The sequence below is a fragment of the Pipra filicauda genome, unplaced genomic scaffold, assembly GCF_003945595.2.
Source record: "Pipra filicauda isolate LSUMZ 115617 unplaced genomic scaffold, ASM394559v2 scaffold226_size1812527_pilon, whole genome shotgun sequence".
Lineage (NCBI taxonomy): Eukaryota > Metazoa > Chordata > Aves > Passeriformes > Pipridae > Pipra > Pipra filicauda.
Genome location: NW_024104339.1, coordinates 758,070 through 776,298, shown reverse-complemented (window position 1 = coordinate 776,298; position 18,229 = coordinate 758,070). Strand labels below are relative to the sequence as shown.

Sequence of the window (18,229 nt, the reverse complement as noted above, 5' to 3'; positions counted from 1 at the left end):
TGCTGTTATAAGATCATTTTACAGCCTTTGGCACTGCCAGCTCTGCCCTTGCCACCCCTGGGAGAGCTGCCACCAAATATGCTGTGAGGGTGAGGGCACCTGGCTTTGCTCATGCCCTGACCTGGGTAGGTTCCTCTCGAGTGAGACAGGTCTGTGCTGCTGGGGAAGAGCTTCACCTGCTCCCATGGCTTTTTTTTGGGTGTCTGGATCTACATGGAGAAACGTTGCTCTTCTCCCTTTTTTCTGTCTGTGGAGACTAAAAGAGCTTGGCTTTTTGGTGAACTAGAGGCTGAGAGGGGCAGGACTGATGCCTATAAATACTTGGGGGAACGGCAGGGAGGGAAATTATTTATGTCCACCCAAGAACAATGTTGGCATGAGAACGAGCGGGTACAAACCAGCAGGAATAAACTCGGGCTGGAAATGCGAAGGTTTCCATCCGACGTCGGAGAATCGAGTGTCTGCATAAAAGGAGCAGGAACAAAAACTTGAGCTGCTTCTCTTGAAACACAAAATTCCAATGGTCTTATTTCTAGTGCATCTTGAATGCAGGGATGAGGCGAACTGGGCTGGAGTTGTCAGCTGAAATGCAATGACATAGGGTGTACTGAGCTCAGCTAAAGCAAACAGTGAATGGAAGTGGACATTGCAGCCCTTCAGCCTCCAAAAACCATTGAAGGGAAAGGTTCCACTATTTTAAGTGAGCTTGTCTCTTTTATTTGGGAATTGTATTTCTGAAACTCACTTTTAAATCCAGAAACCGTCTAGAAATGAAGTGCTTGGTTTTGCATCAAAGGCAGAAGCTCAGGTTCTGCAGATGAAGCCAGAGAGGTGTTATGAGCTCTCCTCTGATTCCCATGTGTGCTGAAACTTCTTCTTTCCTGTAATTGAGCTGCTGTGAGAAAGGTCAGGGTGTTGAAACAGGAAACCTGTGTGTGTACATGTGAATTTGTGTGCACAAACCCCCTTGCACACCTGTGTGTACTTTCCTGTGTGTTTGTGGGATTTACCTCTCCAGCATCTTCCCCAAAACATGTCTAGGCAATGCTGCAACACCAGACCAAGGAGTCTTGTCCTGTTTTATGTGCCACAACAAAAAACTCTGTGCTGGAGGAGAAAGGAATTGTTTTCCCCCCTCCTGTTTTTTGCGCTCTCCCTCACACCAACACATCCCACCCCTCCCCACAGCTGCTTTCCTACCCTAAACGTGTTGTGTTGGCATCAGCAATTCAGGGCTGGGTAGAAAACTTGCCTCTGTTCCAGGGTCTTGGAAAGGCTGAGCAGACCTGGCTCTTCTCACACCTTTGGGGGACCAAGGAGGGCACATCCAGGTGTCACTGAAAGCAAAGTCTCCCACCCAGCACAGCCATTCCCATGGGCACGAGGGCTGTTGTAGCAATCCCAAAGCTGCTCATACCCTGCTGTGGGCTCCCAGGAGACCTCCCACTCCTCACCCCTCTCTCACACCCCCCAGGTTGCCATGACAAGGCAGTGCTACTCTACGAGTACGTGGGGAAGCGGATCGTGGACTTGCAGCACACGGAAGTGCCGGATGCCTATCGAGGGAGAGGAATAGCCAAGCACCTGGCCAAGGTACAGCCCCAAACACCCAGAAGGGCAAGAGCTGTTGCCATCCCAGGTGTGGGTAGAGATCCTGGCTGAAGCCAGGCCCCATCACGTTGGAATTGCATGGGAGCTCTGCTCCAATGGGAGGTGGGGTGGCTGGTGGGGCAGATGGAAATCTGGGGTCAGACATTCCTGCTTTGGTGCTGAGAGGGGCTGGGTGAGTGCTTGGCCCATTCCTTCTTGTGCCCACTGTGCAGGGGCTGATGGATCACCTCACTTGGGGGCTGGACCCCTCCTCTCAAACCTTCACTGCCCACTCCCTGGTCCTGCAGCCCTGCAGGGAGAGCTGAGGAGCCATGAGGGAATGTGGGGTGATGCTTTGGGGTTACAGCTGCTCCCTGGCCCTGTAGGTCAGGGCAAATGGGTGGCATGATGGGCTAGGTCACCTGCTGTGCAGCATCCACCAGGCTGGATGTGTCGAGGGTTAAACTGAGAACCCTGTGCTGTGCTCTCCCCACAACCCTCTCCCTCCACCTGCCTCGCACAGGGGGTACCTGAGGGCAACCTGCTGCTTTTCCCCTCTATCTGAGGGATACAGGAGTCCAGACCCCCATGAGGCTTCAGAGGAGAGCGTAGGCTGGGGGTGGCGGTTGTAACCTGTGTGTTTTCTCTGGTTGGTCACAGGCAGCCCTGGACTTCGTGGTGGAGGAGGACCTGAAAGCTCACCTGACGTGCTGGTACATTCAGAAATACGTCAAGGAGAACCCGCTGCCGCAGTACCTGGAACACTTGCAGCCTTAAGGCAGGACTGCTCTGACACCAGCACACCTGTCCCTGACTGTCCAACGCGGCCTTCGCTTCTCTGCGGTCTCAGGAAACCCCCTCCCACACTCGCAATTCCCGTTTTTTTAAGCGTGTCCATGTGGTGCGTGAGTGTGGGCACGACCTCCTCCTCCCTGCCCACATGTGAGCATGGCTACAGCCCCTGGGCCAGGCTGGCTCTGGGCACACATGGCATCCCCCAGTGCTTTTCCCAAGCCAGGGGGTGGAAGAGGATGATTTTTCCACCAAACTCCATCACAAGACCAGGGGATGACTCGTGCTGCACCTCATCCTCCCCGCTCCGCTTGGCGACAACTGTGAACTTGCTGGGGGATGTTGGTTAGGGGTGGTCGTGGGGCACCAGCCCCCCTTTCCTTCTGGGAGCTGGGGGAGATGCTGTAGATTAAGCTTTGTGGAACAGAGGGAGGTGCTGGAGGAGCCCCAGCCCTGAGGCAGGTTCATCCCCTCCAGCCCCTGTTGAGCTGTGTCCAAGCCCATGTGGAGTATGGATGAGAACATGTGGACCATGGTGGCACCTCGGGGGCTTTGCTGCACCAGCTGTGGAGACACTAGGACGGTGACACCTCCGAGGCAAGGGACAGGAGCCTTGTGAGGAGCACACTTCAGCTGCAGGGGCTGTGGCAGAGTCTGTGCAGAGGAAGAAAGGTGGCTGAGCTGCAGATGCTGCTCCCCAGAGATTCCAGCTCCTGCCCAGCCTTCTGTTCACAACCCCGGCATGGCATCCCACAGGATCACGGGCCATCATTCCTGTCTCTTCCCCCTGCCATCGGTGCTGCCCATGCTGGTGTGGACACAGCCTGCTCAGGAGAAGAGACCAGCCCCCACAGCCAGCCCTGGCCTGAGCAATGAGGGGACATCCCAGGGCACCAGGGTGGTTTCCTGCAGCTGAAGAGGAAGGCTCCCCCCATCTCCCTCAACTCCAGCTCTGCATCCCCATCTAAGCCCCAGATCAGAGCCATCATCCCATCCTGAGAGCAACAGGGGTAAGGCCTCCAGGACCTGCTCCTGGCCCATCTCCTGGAGCCACCTGCCTCCACGTGGATGCTGATGGCTTCTCCTTACAGCCTTTGGAAAGAAGCCCTGGCTCAGGGCATTACCTCTCTGCTCAGCTCCAGGCTCAGGTGCTGGCAGCACTGCAGGGTCCTCAGCTAGCAGCAGGAACACCCTCGTTTCGTGCTGTTCCCTCCGTGGACAAGGACCCTGTAGCACAGCCCAGTGTTGCCACGGTTGGATGTACAGGTAACACCATGATGGCAGGGCGCTGCCTGGTTCCATCTTGCTGCCTGTCCTGCCTTGCCTGGGTTTTACAGGGCATGAGCTATACCCCAGAGCATCTCCCACCGAGCTCTCGGGATTTTGCAGTGTCCCAGGGCAGGGATGTGGTACAGGAGATGATGCTTCTGACACCCCCAGCCCTGAGCAGCCACTGGGGGCTGCAGCCAGGCAGAAGGAAATTGAAAGCCTTTCACCTGGAGGCCAAATCCAGACCTAGCTTAGCTCAGCAGGGACTAAAGTTTACAATCTGTGCCACGGAGTGACTGAAGCCCCAAACCGAGGCAGCTCAGCCCTCTCTCAGAGCCCAGCACAAAGTCCTTGGTGGCAAAGACAAAACTCCTCCAGCCTTCTCTACTGGTTGGGATGGTCAGAGATGGAGACCTTGTGGCTGATCTCAGCCAGGGAGGCCCTGAGCTGTTCCTCCTGGTCACCAGCTCGAGGCAAAGCCCTGCTGCCTGCCCGTGCTCTTGGGCTGCCCATCACCAGCATAACATGGCCCTCTCCAGCTTGAGTAAAACCTCCCAGACTCCATCCCTGCCCTGCACAGGGCTGTGAGACCCCTGCCCATGCCCACCTCCTGCCTGGGGAAGGACCTGTGCCCGGCAGCAGACCCACCTCTGCCTTGTGCTGCTCAGGAAAGGCCTCGGGCTCAGCCCTGCTGCCGCCTCGTGTTTCTGCCCTCTTGCTGCTTATTCCACCTGAGCTGTGACCTTCAGGATGGCTTCAAGGGATTGGGAAAGGGTTGCAGGTAGCAAACTAAAGGGGTTCAAGAAGAAATCTGGGCTGCTAAGTGTTCCTTCTTTAACATGCAAAACACTTCAGCAGGAGCAAGGCTGGTTCTGGTACAGCCGTGACGACAGAACCGTCCCTGCTCTTGATCCCAAGGTGAAGCTGAACCGTCTCCTCCACTGCAAGCCAAGATAAGGCACTGTTGTGTCTGTCACAGCAGGGCTGGGTGCTTGGGAGAGATGTGTGTCTGGCTGCCTCACGTGAGCCTCTGCGAGCCTCTGCCCTGGTTTTGTGCTCATTTCCACTGTGTGGCAGTTCCCAGAAGTTCCCTGTTGTGTCAGCTCACTGCAGGCTGTGCTGTGGTCACTACAGCAGCAGTGGCCTGGTGTCCAAGCCTGGCTCGGGAGCCCTTTGTGCTGCTCTGGCAGGAACCTCATGCTTCCCAGCGCTGGATCACAAGTGGCAATCGCTGCCTTAAATCAGGCACAGCACATGGTTTTGCTGCTGCTTCCCTTCGAGGTGCTACAACCCCTCCAGTGTCTGACCCGACGGAGCTGTGTGCCAGTGTCCGTGCCAACCGTTTCTCTGCTGTATCCACCCTCTGCCTTCCCTTCCCTATGGTCCTTGATGCTGGTGAATAGCAATACCCACAGGTCACCAGCGATGCTGCAGTCCATGGCGCTCCTGGGATCCTGCACTGATGGACAGGAGATGGCTCGGGATCCCTCAGTGCTGGGCAGCCCTTCCCTGCCTCCCCACCAGCTGCCCTTTCCCAGCTGGTCTCTGCAGAAAGGAGCTTTGAGTCCTCTGCTGCCCCTTGGTGCTCACTAAGCCTGGAGGAGTCAGGGAATTTTGAACTCTCCCTGGCGACAGGAGTGTGGAAAGTGGTTTGGTTGAATCTTGAGGTCCCCAAACCCATTTGAACTACAGACCTTGGTGGGTGGGGGAATGCAGGTTGCTGTCAAACCTGCTTCCACAGCACCCAACTTGAAACCCCCCTCCCTCATCCGCTCTCCAGCGTTGTCTTCCTCTGTCCCAGGTTTCCGTTCTGTTGGATTTGGTGGTTACGATGTGCCTTTCCTTCTCAGGACCTGTTACAAATGACCTTTCTGCTCTTGTTTATGTTTAACATTTTATCTTTATCCCTCCCTCTGTCATACTATAAGACATGAACATAATGCATGGAATACAATACAATAAAAGTGTGGTTTAACTGACCCGCAGTGGCTGTGCCATACTGTGGGGAGGTGGGAGGAGGTGCCCATGGAACCAGGGCACCCCCAGCTCTGTCACCTCTGGGCTGGGTCCTGTCAGCTGAGAGTCTGTTTCCTTTGCCAGCTGACGCTCATCAGCCCTCCTTGGAATTTCAGGCCACTCTTTGGGAGTTATCCTGCAAGTGCAGTCTCTGGTGAACAGCCACTCGGTGCTCGTGTCTGTTTTTTTTAAGATGTTTGAAAACATTAAGGCGAGAAAATATTTAAATATCCAGCTGCTGTGCTTGTCCAGAGCAAGGCGGGCAGGCAGGTGACTCAGAGGGACACAAGGCACTTCCCTCCTGGAGCCAGCGCTCCTCAGCCCTGGGAGCACAGCCCGAGCACTCAACACCCAGGGTCCAGCACAGTATTTGTGCCACTTTCTAACACTGAGTTGGGTAACTCACCGTGCCAGGGAGGGTGGTGTGGAGAAGGGGCCCAGCTTATTTACAGTTATAATTTGATCTGAAGTGACAAGTGGCCCCGGGGCTGCAGCTCGAGCAGGCAGAGCAGGGTTTGCTGCTCCCCAGGGACAGCGCGGTAGGTTTGGGGCTGTAGCCGGGCTGTTGCTGGTAACATACTCTGTTTACATTCCACATTCCAGACAGTCCATGCTCCGGCCTGTCCCAGCAGTGCTGCACGTTCTGCCGGGCTGGGCATGCTTCCCAAACACCTCTTGTTCCTGCAAATGCGCCCTTAACCTCCAGCAAAACAGCTGCCCCCCCAGTTACAGCTGAACTGCAGCGGTGTGGGAGGGCCCTGCAGGCTGGAAGAGCAGCCTCGGGATCGCTGGGAAGGTGGAGGCAGCCAGGAGTTTGTTCTCTTGTCACATTGCATCACTTGGGAATAATGCTGTCAAAAAGAGGGGTTTTCCTAGTTCTGGGAGATGCAGAGCCAGCACCGCTCTCTCCTGAGGGGTGATGGGAACTGAGGGCACATCTATCCCCAAGAGCAAGGAGGTTGCAGAGCAGGGAGCTGCTGTTTGTTAACGGAAAACTTAAAATTCCTGAGAAAAAGGCTCCTCTCCTGGGAGGAATCAGGTTAGGAGCAAGAGGGGGCCCTGCAGAGGCACAAGGATCCCTTGTGAGATCACTATCCAATCACCCTGGCACAGGTCCCCTTGGATGACCCTGCTGTGCTGGGGAGCGGACCTGGGGCCAGAGGCTGAGGACAAGATGGTCCTGGGACACCCCCACAAAACCTTCAACATCCACTTCTGGTGGATCCACAGGAGCTGGGAGACCTCTGGCAGTACCTGGATTTCGTTTCTAGAGAAGCATTTGGTGATAAACTTTATATTGATTCGATGATGTCAGAGGTCTTTTCCAACCTAAGTGATCCGGTGATTTATTCCTCCTCAGAGATGCAGCAGGGGAGCCTCCCCATTCCCTGCTCCTCTTTCGGGAACGATTAAAGGGGCCAAATTCACCCCAAAACGCCCATCCTCTCCTCTCTGCGAGGCGCTGCTCGAGGGGATCCTGCATCCATTCTCCCCTGCAGGGAGGGAACCACCTGGTCCTTTCGGAGCAGCAACATGAGGCAACGCTGAGGTCGCCGAGCTCTGCCGACCCTCAGCCGCCGCTCCAGGCGCGGCCCGGCCGCACCCCCTCATGGCGGGGCCGCGGGGCAGGCCGGGACTCGCCGCCGCGCCCCTCCCACGGCCGGCCCGCTCCGGCGGCAGATCCCGGGCGGCGGGGCCGAGCCGAGCTCCCCACGGGGTGCCCCGCCACCGGTGCCCGGGGCTGTGCCCGGGGGTCCCCCAGGGGTCCCGCCGCGGTGCCCGCCCGACCCCGCCGCCCCCGTTCCCGCCGGGGGACTACACACCCCAGAGGGTCGCGCGGCCGCGCGGTAGCGCGGAGCACCATGGGACTTGTAGTCCCACCTCTGGTCTGATCCCGCCCCGCGCATCGGCCGCCGCCGCCCTCGCGCACTACATCTCCCGTCGGGCACCGCGGCACGGCCGCGGGCCGCCGGCGGAGACATTTGCGAGCCGAGTGTCTCCAAGATGGCGGCGTGGGGAAGGAGGCGCGGTGGCCCCGGCGGCACCAACAGCGGCGGCGGCCGGGAGAGGTGAGGGGGCGGCGGGGGAACGGGGCGAGGGGCGGCGGGGGGATCGGGGCCACGCCGCCCGCGGCTCCCCGCGGCCCCGCGGCGAGGGCGGGGGCGCCGCGAGGGGAGCGCGGCCGGGCGGGGCGGGCGCGGGACGCGGCCCCGCGGGGCCGTGGAGGGGCCGGAGGCACTCGGCGGGGCCGGGGCTGGAGGGGCGGCCGCGGGCGGGGAAGGTCAGCGCCGCCCGAGGGGCGAAGGCGGCGGCGTTGCCCGTGGCGGGATGCGGCCCCGGGGGCCGGGAGGAGGAGGAGGGCCGGCCCCGGGAGGCTCCTTCCGTCCACGGCTATTTTTAAAGGCGGGGAGGGAGCGGCGAGTCCTCCAGGGTGACCTCCTTCTGCCGGGGCCCGGCGGGCGCGGGGCTCGGTACCGCGCCCGCTGCTGCTGCCGCTGGGGCAGGAGAGCCGCCAGAGCAGGCTGGGACTGCCCGCGGAGCAGCGGTGGAAGTTTGGGAATCGGTAACTTTAAAATGGGAAGAAAGAGACAGAAAGAAATGTCAGAGAATCACTTAGGGTGGAAAAGACGTCTGAGATCGTCGAGTTCAGCCTGTGACCGAACACCACCTTCTCAGCCAGATCAGAGTACCGAGTGCCTCACCCAGTCTTTCCTTAAACAGCTCCAGGGACGGTGACTCCACCATTCCCTGGGCAGCCTCTTCCAATCGGCCTTTCTGGGAAGAAATTCTTCCTGATGTCCGACCTATAAGCCTCCCCTGGCACATCTCGAGACAATGTCTCGTTGAGCTACTTTAAAAATCTGTGTGCACAGTTCTCCACCTGCTGAAAATGTTTGGGTTTATCCTGCATTTCCTGACGTTGGCATTTTTCTGTCCTGCCCCAGGGCTGACTGATGCAACCGGCAGCTGCTGAAAGCTGCTGCAGTGTTTTGTGAGTTTTCTTTTGTCCTGCTGCCTCACCTCGAAACTCTGATATCCCTCTTAACTAGAAACTATGATATCCCTCTTAATTTTTGTTGTGGCTTTTCCTTCACTTTGTTCCCTTACTGCAGTTCAGCACTGTTTGCTTTGATGGTGTTGAATCTACACAGCCAAGGGAGAGCCACAAGTAGCCCTCAAAATTCTGGCGCTGATGTGAATTGCAGGAATGCTGTCTGTGTTCAGGGAATTCAAAAGTAATTGTACTGGAAGAGCCAATGGAATTTCTGCATCAGTGTGGTTCATATAAACAGCTAAGAATACCACAGTGGTAAAGCTGTCTGCACCCAGTGCTGGCACTGCCCCAGCACGGGAGGTGTGGAGTTTTCATGGGGATTTTTTCATGTGGCACAGACCTGTCCTCTCAGCAGAAGAGAAGGGGGGGAACAAATAAGGTATGGAAAAGAGCACTTAATAACTTCAATAAAAATTATTCTTCCAGGGTGAAAACTGACGCAGACTTAAAAGTGAGTTCTTGCCGTGTAACTTCATCTGTGAACTGTACAGTAATTGTTGTTTGAGGTGATTTGTTTTCAAAGCTGTGATTGCTCTTGATCTTATGATGAAAAATATTCATAAACACGAGTCACTCCATGAACCTGCTGCATATATTATTTTTCCTTTGCCAGTGAGAAGGAGATGGAACAGAACAGATCCACCACTGAGCAGCGTTTCACAATCTCCATCAAGAGATGGTGGTTTTTTAGGTGTCACCCTGTACAAACGTGATGGAGGATGATGTTTTGGGTGACGACAGCGAGGTGCTGCTTCTTCCTGGCAGCTGCAGAGCAGGAGACACACATGACAGGGCCTCTGCCTCTCCATCAGAGGCTGATCCCAAATCACACCTGCCTGTCTCGTTTGGCTGCTGCAGCACAGGTTGTGTACAGGCAGCGCTGACAGACCTGATGTCATCACATGATGACACGTGCTTTTTATAGGGTGAATACAGTTTTCTTACTCTGGGCAGGATTCTTGTCCAAAGACACATTCCTTTGAACTGAATATGCTGATCCAGTTTTCCTCGTAACTGAGCTGCTTCAAGGAGTGTTTGTAGTTGTCAGCCAGACGGTCTAAAAGGCATCTGTGTGCCGGAGGTGGTGTGAGGAGACTCAGTACTGAATAAAATCCTGTCTGCTGTGAGACTAGAGCAGCTTTCATTTAAAAATATATATATAAAAAAAAGACCAGCAACTCTATCTGTGGAGACTGAATCCCTTCATAAATGGCTTTATTGATACAGAGAAGTCTGTAATTGGTCAAAAAGCACTTTCCTCGCTAGGAGTGAATGTAAGGACATTAATTTCAAAGGATGTTGACTGTTAACTCCAGCTGGCTCTGGTGGTGAAATAATAACATTCAACAAAAAAAAACCAAAAACACTGAAGGGAACCAACTAAATATTTGTTTTTCTTCATTCTGGATAGACTCTTTAATGGAGACTGTCTAAAGGGAATTGTTGATCTGTAGACCAAAACAACTTTTTCATACAGAACAGACACTGGATTGTACTGGGTGTGTTTGTATAAAAGGCAGTGGACAGCGTGTCGTTTGTTCCCCTGGGAGATGTTCTGACAAACTCTGGAAAGAACAGCTTTCATGTCATCACCGCTGCCTGCACTGGCTCCCCTCTGCCCTTACTGAGCTCTCTCACTACCTGCACTGCTCAGATTTCTGGTACTCTGCTTGCAGCAATGATTGACCTATTTCCATCAGCTTGGCTAATCATTAGTTGACTTAAAATTGACACCTCCTCGTTGTCCAGGGGCTGGAGTTTGTTGTTATGGTTTGGTGATGTTTTCCTTAGTGTTCAGGGAACGTTCTGGTCCCTTGTTGAGGCTGCTTGACAATCTCCCCAGTGTTGTCCTGTCATTTTTCCTATTTGTGTTTAAGGTGCATCTTCTGAGCTAAGGTCTTGCTTTATTGCTAAGCTTTTCCTGTTCTTCCTCTGCTTTAATGCCCTTCTTAAGGCCCCAGGCCTGGAAGATTGTGGGGGCACTCAGCAGAGAAACAACTCCCCAGGTGTTTGAGCTGGGACATGTTAGTGCTTTCCGTGCACCATACCCTGAGTAGGAGCACACTCGTGAATGTGACTTGGAGGTGGAATATTTCCACTGAGAATTAAAGCCAGTCCACAGCTCATTCCTTAATCTCGAAATTAAATTAAATTTCTTCAAGAAGGATTTATGTTGGAGGGAGGGAAGTTTAATGTTTGAATTTGTCATGCCTCGACTCTGTTGACTTGCTCCAGCTTGGCTGAGAGGCTGACAATGCCCACAGACATACTCTGGCCATCTAGAATGTCTTTTGTTTTGCAGATCACTTGCACAACCAGCACAAAGCCCCCCTTGCACTGCTGAACTAGACTCTGTGTGCTGTTTGTGACACATCTTATCATACTGATGCAAGCCTTTCCTTTCTTACTGTCTTAACTACTGATCAAACCGGTCTTCATTTGCAGTTAATCTGATTGCCTGTTTGGTGCTCTGAGCAATACTGTTGCCCAGGAATATTCTCCTGTTTTAAAAAAAAACTTTAATAAAACTCGACTTACGTGTTAAGGGAGGGGTTTAAAGGGAACTTTCTTTTGCCCAGAACTGTACCTGCGCTTTGTGCAGCTTGAGATTGTTTCTAAGTGTGATCCTGAGCATTTTGCAGAACTGAGATAATTGGATGACTTGAAACCCTCACCAAAACTCTGTCTGGCAGATTGAGGAATGCCATTAGGCTGAGGGCAACAAACTTGGGAGGCTCAGGCAGGTGAGCAGTGGCAGGAGGAGGCTGGGGGTTCTCCCAGGATGTTTTTACGTGCCCTGTTCTCAGCACTCTGTTCCTTTGTTTCTCCCATTTCCACTTGGCACCTGGCAAAACTGATGGTCTTTTCACATGGAGTGCCATTGTGCTTCCTCCTGGGAATGTTATTTCTTTATCCGCAGGAAAAAAAACGATCAAATTGAAACTTCCGTTGAATTGAATTGAAGCAGCAAGTTGCTGTTTTCAGGAGCCTGCTTCCAAGCTGGAGGCACAGAAATGGAGCTGCTCTGAGGGGTGGAACTTAGGGAAAAATTCTTCCCTGTGAGGGTGGGGAGGCCCTGGCACAGGTTGCCCAGAGAAGCTGTGGCCGCCCCATCCCTGGAAATGTCCAAGGCCAGGTTGGATGGGGCTTGGAGCAACCTGGGCTAGTGGAAGGTGTCCCTGCCCATGGTAGGGGGTGGAACTGGATGGTCTTTTAAGTTCCCTTCCAACCCAAACTATTCCACGATTTTATGAACTGCTGGAGCTGCTATTGTTCAGCAGCTGCAGCACCCCTCTCCTGGTGCTCTCTGATATTCCCATGTTAGGAAGACAATCCAAATGTAATTTGAACCTTGCCCTATAGCTAACACAGACACTTCTGCCCCTCCTGCTGCTGTAGGTCTGTTAACAATGGATTCCTTATTTAAAACTTTGGCAATACCAAAATTTGACATTGGTGATTTTTAAGTGATTTACATCTTGCTGTGCCGAATAGTTCAGAGTTCTGTCACATTTCCCCACCCAGGCATTCATTCTGCAGCTGGAATGAGACACTCAAATTTCTCAAGTATAGAAAGCCCGAAGCTGCAATAGAACAAATATTTGGATATAAGGTCCAGAATTATTCTTACAGAACAACTGTACAACTTGTTAACTTAGCCCTCTTTTTTGGGGTGGGGAGACAGGTCCTGGAAAATCATTTGGTTCAGTAATAACAACTGCTTTTAGGTTCTGGTCTGTCTAGTAAACAGCCTGATGGGCTTCTGAACACCAGGCAGCATTTTATGTCTTCTGGAACTAGGTGCTCTCTGGTTATTTACTATTCTTTTCAATAAAACAGAGTTTATACAAAATCCCCACACTTGATGACTTGATGCCAGCTCAGAGTTGCTTGCACAGCTCTGCATTTGTGTTTGTCATGGCCAGGGGGTGGGTGACAAGCTCCAAAAGGCAAATTCCGTGGCCTCCAGTGTTTGAGCAAATCCAGTTGCTTTGACTGGATTTGTTGGTTTGCAGCTGCTGTGTTCAATTGAAAGGCTGTGTCAGGAGAGATCGACTCTGTGCATTGAGGTCCTCGCTCCTACTCAGCTGAAACCTCCTCAAGCCCACGTATCTCATCTGTGTCTTTTTCTGTATCATCTGAAATCACACCAGTTTTCAGCTTTTCTTGCTCTGGGGGCAGCCAGTTCTTGTGTGGAAATAATACGTGGTAACCCCACTTCTCTGCACAGAAATGGAGACTTGCTGCTTGCCTTGCTGACTCTTCATGTGTCCTCTTGTTTGAGCAGTTAATTTTTCGTTCTTTGTTGTTGTTTTTGGATTATCTGTTTTGCCATTTGCAGCTTCAGCACTGTGATACAGATTTATTCTGATTTTTAGATGACTAATTTGAGGAAAAAGCACAGTCAGGGGGACAGACTTTTTCAGGGATGAAGCCTTTGTGCAGCTTAGTTGCCAGTGGTTTTTCTTTTCCAACAGAACATACTTTAAATTCTGCTTGTTTTGGCATAGGAGGATTGTGCTTTTCTTGACTTTATTGTTATAGAGCCCCAGAGCCTGGCAAGCCAAAAGATTCCATTGGAGATGGACAGTGCTGCCTCTGGCCAATCTGTTGGATTCCTGCTCTCTTGTCAGGTGTTTCAGAGGGAAGGACAGCAAGGAGATCTGAATAAGGAGAAGTGAGGCTGATGGGTTAATGCCACCTGTCCTGGTGCTGAGCCTGGAAAAATCCCATGTAATGTAGTTACTGAATTCCTGGAGTTGGAAGCCCAGTTCCCATGGCTCCTGTACAGGCACAGAAGGAATGGGCTCTCTTCATGTGTGTTTTCCCACTGATGGCAGGAGATCCTGGAGTGACAAGGCCACTGTGCTATTCCTAAGCCTCTGGGAAGTTCTTAGTTGAATTTAGATTGTGCTTCTCTATCTTGCAGACCCATCTGCATGTTCCTAAGTATTACAACACACTGAAAGTGCTCCTTGGTAGGAAATACTAATTTTATCCGGAGGGTTGTGTTAGCACTGGGTCAGCTTCCAGCTCGAAAATGCCTTTCAGCAATAGCTTTTCCATGAAGTCATTATGCCCTAGCGAGTGGTTTCACATAGTCTGGGTGGTGGTGTGCAGAGTTACCTTAAGTCTCAGCATGTCTTTTGTAATGAAACTGGAGTTTTTGATTCGGAAGAAGCTGCACTTGGGCCACCAAGAAGAAGAGTCCTTGGCAGCAGCCATGACCAGCAGTGTCCTTAATGTCAGTGTAACACCTGCTTAACTGGTTCTTTGTTAGAAACTCCTTATATAGGTGCTTTCTTTAAATTTTTTTTCTTTAAATACCTTCCAATTCACCACAGAACATCAGAGCCCACCACATCCTGTGCTGAAAGAGTTAATGGTAATTTCTCAAACAATGTCTGACAAGCTGATGGCCCTGAAGAAGCCCCTGGCATACACGGAATTCAGGTGGATTTTTATTTTTCTTTCTACCCATGAACAGGCCAAGGGGGAAATGCACTGCAGAGAACTCAATAACTGCCTTGTAAGTTGAGTTTTCATTGTGGGTTATATAAATTCCAGCCAGACTTTTAATGAAATTGCTTATTACTCTGCTTTGGGAGAGGGTGGTGCCTCTCCCGTCCTGCTGATTGATGTTTGCTGCTGTTACAAACACAGCTACTTCTGGCAACAGCTTGTAATTTAACAATATTCTTGATTACAGCTGGCCACTGCTCAATCCCCTTTGCAGCATGAGTGGAGCTGCACATTAAGGATAATGTTTGGCAACAGCAGCTTGTGAATGTGTATTTTTCTCCCTTATTTTCCAGTGCATGCACATAAGTACCGCTGCACTAATGGAGCAAAAAGTGCTCCTTCCATTCTCCACATCAGCAGTGTTTTCCTCCTGGTATCAGGAGGGTCTAAATGCTGTTAGGATGAGGCTGTTTTGTCTGCTGAGATTAGGTCAAACCTGTGTGTGATTTGTTCTCTTTCTGCTAAAGGAATCTGCTAGATATTTTTATCCTTGAGAGGCCACGTGCTCAGTTTTGCTCTGGTTAAACACGAGTATGTCAGAAATAGTCATTTCTGCTTAGAAGGGAGGATTTTGCTGTGTTCTAATGGATAGGTTTTTACCCTTTCTCAGGGCAGGTGAGCAGTCATAATCCTGTTTCTTAGCAGTCTGTACATGAATGTGGCTGCAGCTGTGGTGATGTGGTGGAGGGTGAAGGGAAGGTGGAAAATGATGTGATTTCGGGTAGTTAAAAGCTCCTGCTCCAATACAAGTCCCGTGAATCCCCTGTCAGTAGGGAATGTGCTCCCAGGTAACACGAGCAGCTCTTTCTTCACTGCTAAAGCGTGTCTGGGTTAAAAATGTTCCTTTCTTGCTTTGCTGCATCCTACGTCAGGAGAGGGAGTGTTCTGCAACAGAGTGCTCCGCTGCCTTCCTCACCTTGTTTCAGCAATGTATCTTGGCCATCCTTGTTGGATTTGCTGTGGATTTACTAGGTTGGGTTTACTATGGAGGACTAAATATCAAGCTTCATCAGTGGCAAGGAGGTAACTATTGTGGGGTGAAAGCAAACGTATTCATCTAGAGACGCTTCCTCTCTCAAAACCTTCCAATGCATTTTGTCCTCTTGATGGATGAGCTGCTGGGTTTATTTTCTTTGAAAACTCCTGAAGTCTGTGTGGTTTGTTCAGTGGGGCATTGTGGTCACTAAGGTGTGAGTGACACTTCCACTGTCTCCAGAGAAACCGCTTGGGTATCAGTGTGAGGAACCATTTCAGGACTGTCAACAAGATCCTATTTCTCAAATTGCTTTATATCCCCCAAGTCAGGAAAAGGTAAGAAAAATATGTTGCCTTATTTTGGGATGAATTATTGTACAGTAGGTGTAATGAGCTGATGGGAAATGAAGCTTGAGTTGAAAAAGCTGCTGGTTGTGGAACACAGGCAGTGCCTGACCTTGAAGGGCTGCCCTCACTTGGGGCACTTCTCTGCTGCTCTCACAGCCGGGTGGGTGAACAGTCCATCCTTAAGCTCTGTCGTTTTAATTCCGAGTTTCCCGTTAACAGGGTCACCTTGTCCTCCACGGACTGTTACATTGTGCACGAGATCTACAACGGGGAGAATGCTCAGGACCAGTTTGAGTATGAGCTGGAGCAGGCCCTGGAAGCGCAGTACAAGTACATCGTGATAGAGCCCACGCGCATCGGGGACGAGACGGCCCGATGGATCACCGTCGGGAACTGCCTGCACAAGACGGCCGTGCTGGCGGGCACCACCTGCCTCTTCACCCCCCTGGCACTTCCAGTAGATTATTCTCACTACATCTCCCTGCCCGCTGGAGTGCTGAGTGTGGCCTGCTGCACCCTCTACGGGATCTCATGGCAGTTTGATCCCTGCTGCAAGTACCAAGTCGAGTACGATGCCTATAAACTCTCCCGCCTGCCCCTGCATACGCTCACCTCGTCCACCCCCGTGGTGCTGGTGAGGAAGGACGACCTGCACAGAAAGAGACTGCACAACACGATAGCACTCGCTGCCCTGGTGTACTGTGTAAAGAAGATCTATGAACTCTATGCTGTATGACTTCAGCAGGGAAGAGAGAAACCCACAAAGACAAGTGTATTAAGACTCCCACAGTAACATTTTGTTTTTCCTCTTTGAGAAGCAGTGGAGACTGGGAAGGATTTGGTTTAATAGAGCTGTTATTTTTCAAATAACAAATCACTGGTGCACCAAGGTTTTTCAGTTCTTCGTTACACTTGAGATGTGGATGTGTGATGACTTGAGATCCGTATGTTAGGCCAGGGGAGTCCAATCCAGCAGCGGAATGTGGATGAAATAAAGCAATAGAAAGAGGGGGTGTGAGAGCTGCTTTTTTTTTTTTTTTTTTTTTTTGGAAACAATTAAGTATATTGTTTAATTGTATTACACAGAACCAGCCAGAAGTTATCATTGACCATTAAAGGATGAGAATTTCAAATGCTTTTGCTCTCTTGTCACTGTTATCACAGTTCCCTTTGCTCTTGTGCTTCCTGGGGGTGGAGGCTTTGCTCTGAGAGTTGCAGTGGTGATAATTATTAATGCCTGGTCACACACAGACCTGATACTCCTCTTGTCCATTGCACATGGCAGCAGTGTCCATGTTACCTCACAGCAGCCATTTGCTGAAGGAACAACTGTAGGATGTTGCTATCCCTCTTGCTTGTGTTTCTGGAGGAGCCTTATTTGTTACCTCAGGTTGATACCTTTTTGGTAATTGCTTAAACATTGATGGCTGGGGGTAAAGGTGCCCCAGTTCTCTGCTGCCCTGCCACCTCCAACCATGACTCCTCTGCACACAGTAAGTTTCCAGCTACAAACACGTTCTGCTCCGTTCTTGTTAACGTGGATACATCTCCACTGAAATGCCTTGTACCACCTGCAGCTGAGGGCTGCCGAGGTGGGAGTCCACCTGCCCTACCTTTGTGCTGTGTGCTGACTGTGCAATTCCACTGCTCCTGCCTGGAACACGCGCTTCTGGAGCTGCCTCCTTGTGCTGCAAGGCATCCAGGTGACTGCATCTTGTAACTGCATTACATGAAACTAGAATTCAGTCGTGTGCATTAATGCATCTTTTAGCTCTGAACTCAAAATCTTGTTCCTAGCTTGGGAAGTATTTACTGTTTTGCAAGGTCTGCCTGTTACTTTTAAAAGATAGGGACTGGCTGCCTATAATCTCTTCATACCAGATGGAAAATGGGCGTGGCTGGCGCTTGCAGGGCACAGCTTGGCACAGCTTCAGGTGTTGGGATCAGGATGCAAGAGCAAAGCCTGCAATAAAAGCTGCCTGTGCACAGATGTGCTCCCTGCTCCAGTGGTAGCTGCAGCCTGACCTCCACGGCTGAAACACCGACCTCGGCAGGGCCTCTCACAAGGTCAGACACCAAACGGAGTTGTTCTGTCTGTATCTCTCCAAATTTCCACAGCAGGCACCAAGAACTCCCCCTGTCTTTGCCTCCAGCATCTGCAGTTGTGATTTGTGCTTTTCTCCTGAGGCAGCTTTTGTGTGAGCAGGACCCGCAGCCTGTCTGTGGGTGCTGGGCAGACTGGGGCTGCTGGGAGTTCTCAGCCTTTAGCACCTGCACAGGCAGCTGTACCTGAGCAGGCCAGGGGCTGGAGGAAACTCCAGTGGCAGGGAGACCTTTCTGGGAGGCAACAGCACTTTGTACAGTGGCTGAGCTCTCTCCCTCCAAGGTTAAAAGAAGCTGGGATCCAGAGTGTCTATTTATAGCAACAATGTACAGTTGCCTTGGCAGAAAGGAGGGGAAGAAATGCAACTACTTTCTGTGGTTAGGCCAGGCTGGGCAGGTTGCCCTTCCATCCTGACATGTTTCCAAAGTCCTGTCTACTGGATGGATTTGAAGCTGGTGGCACATCTGCCATAGCTACTATTACTTATTGCTGCAGAAGGCCCTGAAATACCCTGTGCTGGCCACACCAAATGCCTTCCTGTTCTTTTTTACTCAATG

At 51.8% G+C, this 18,229-nt stretch overlaps 1 protein-coding gene and 1 long non-coding RNA gene across 3 annotated transcripts; one reads left to right on the top strand and one right to left on the bottom strand.

The window, feature by feature from the left end:
- Window positions 1–335: 335 nt before the first annotated feature.
- On the bottom strand, window positions 336–7,397 carry LOC120323278. Of its 2 annotated transcripts, XR_005563586.1 has the most exons (3): window positions 6,074–7,397; window positions 746–5,846; window positions 336–582 (listed from the first exon to the last, which is right to left on the bottom strand). It is a non-coding gene; the product is annotated as an uncharacterized LOC120323278 (long non-coding RNA). The 2 variants fall into 2 exon arrangements; XR_005563585.1 differs by lacking the exon at window positions 6,074–7,397 and having other exon boundaries at window positions 746–6,060.
- A 237-nt stretch (window positions 7,398–7,634) lies between these two features.
- On the top strand, window positions 7,635–16,698 carry TMEM11 (transmembrane protein 11). Its single transcript, XM_027743124.2, has 2 exons — window positions 7,635–7,736; window positions 15,788–16,698. Exons 1-2 carry the CDS (start codon window positions 7,672–7,674, stop codon window positions 16,302–16,304), a joined length of 582 nt encoding a protein of 193 aa, XP_027598925.1. The 5' UTR covers window positions 7,635–7,671; the 3' UTR covers window positions 16,305–16,698.
- The last annotated feature ends 1,531 nt before the right edge of the window (window positions 16,699–18,229 follow it).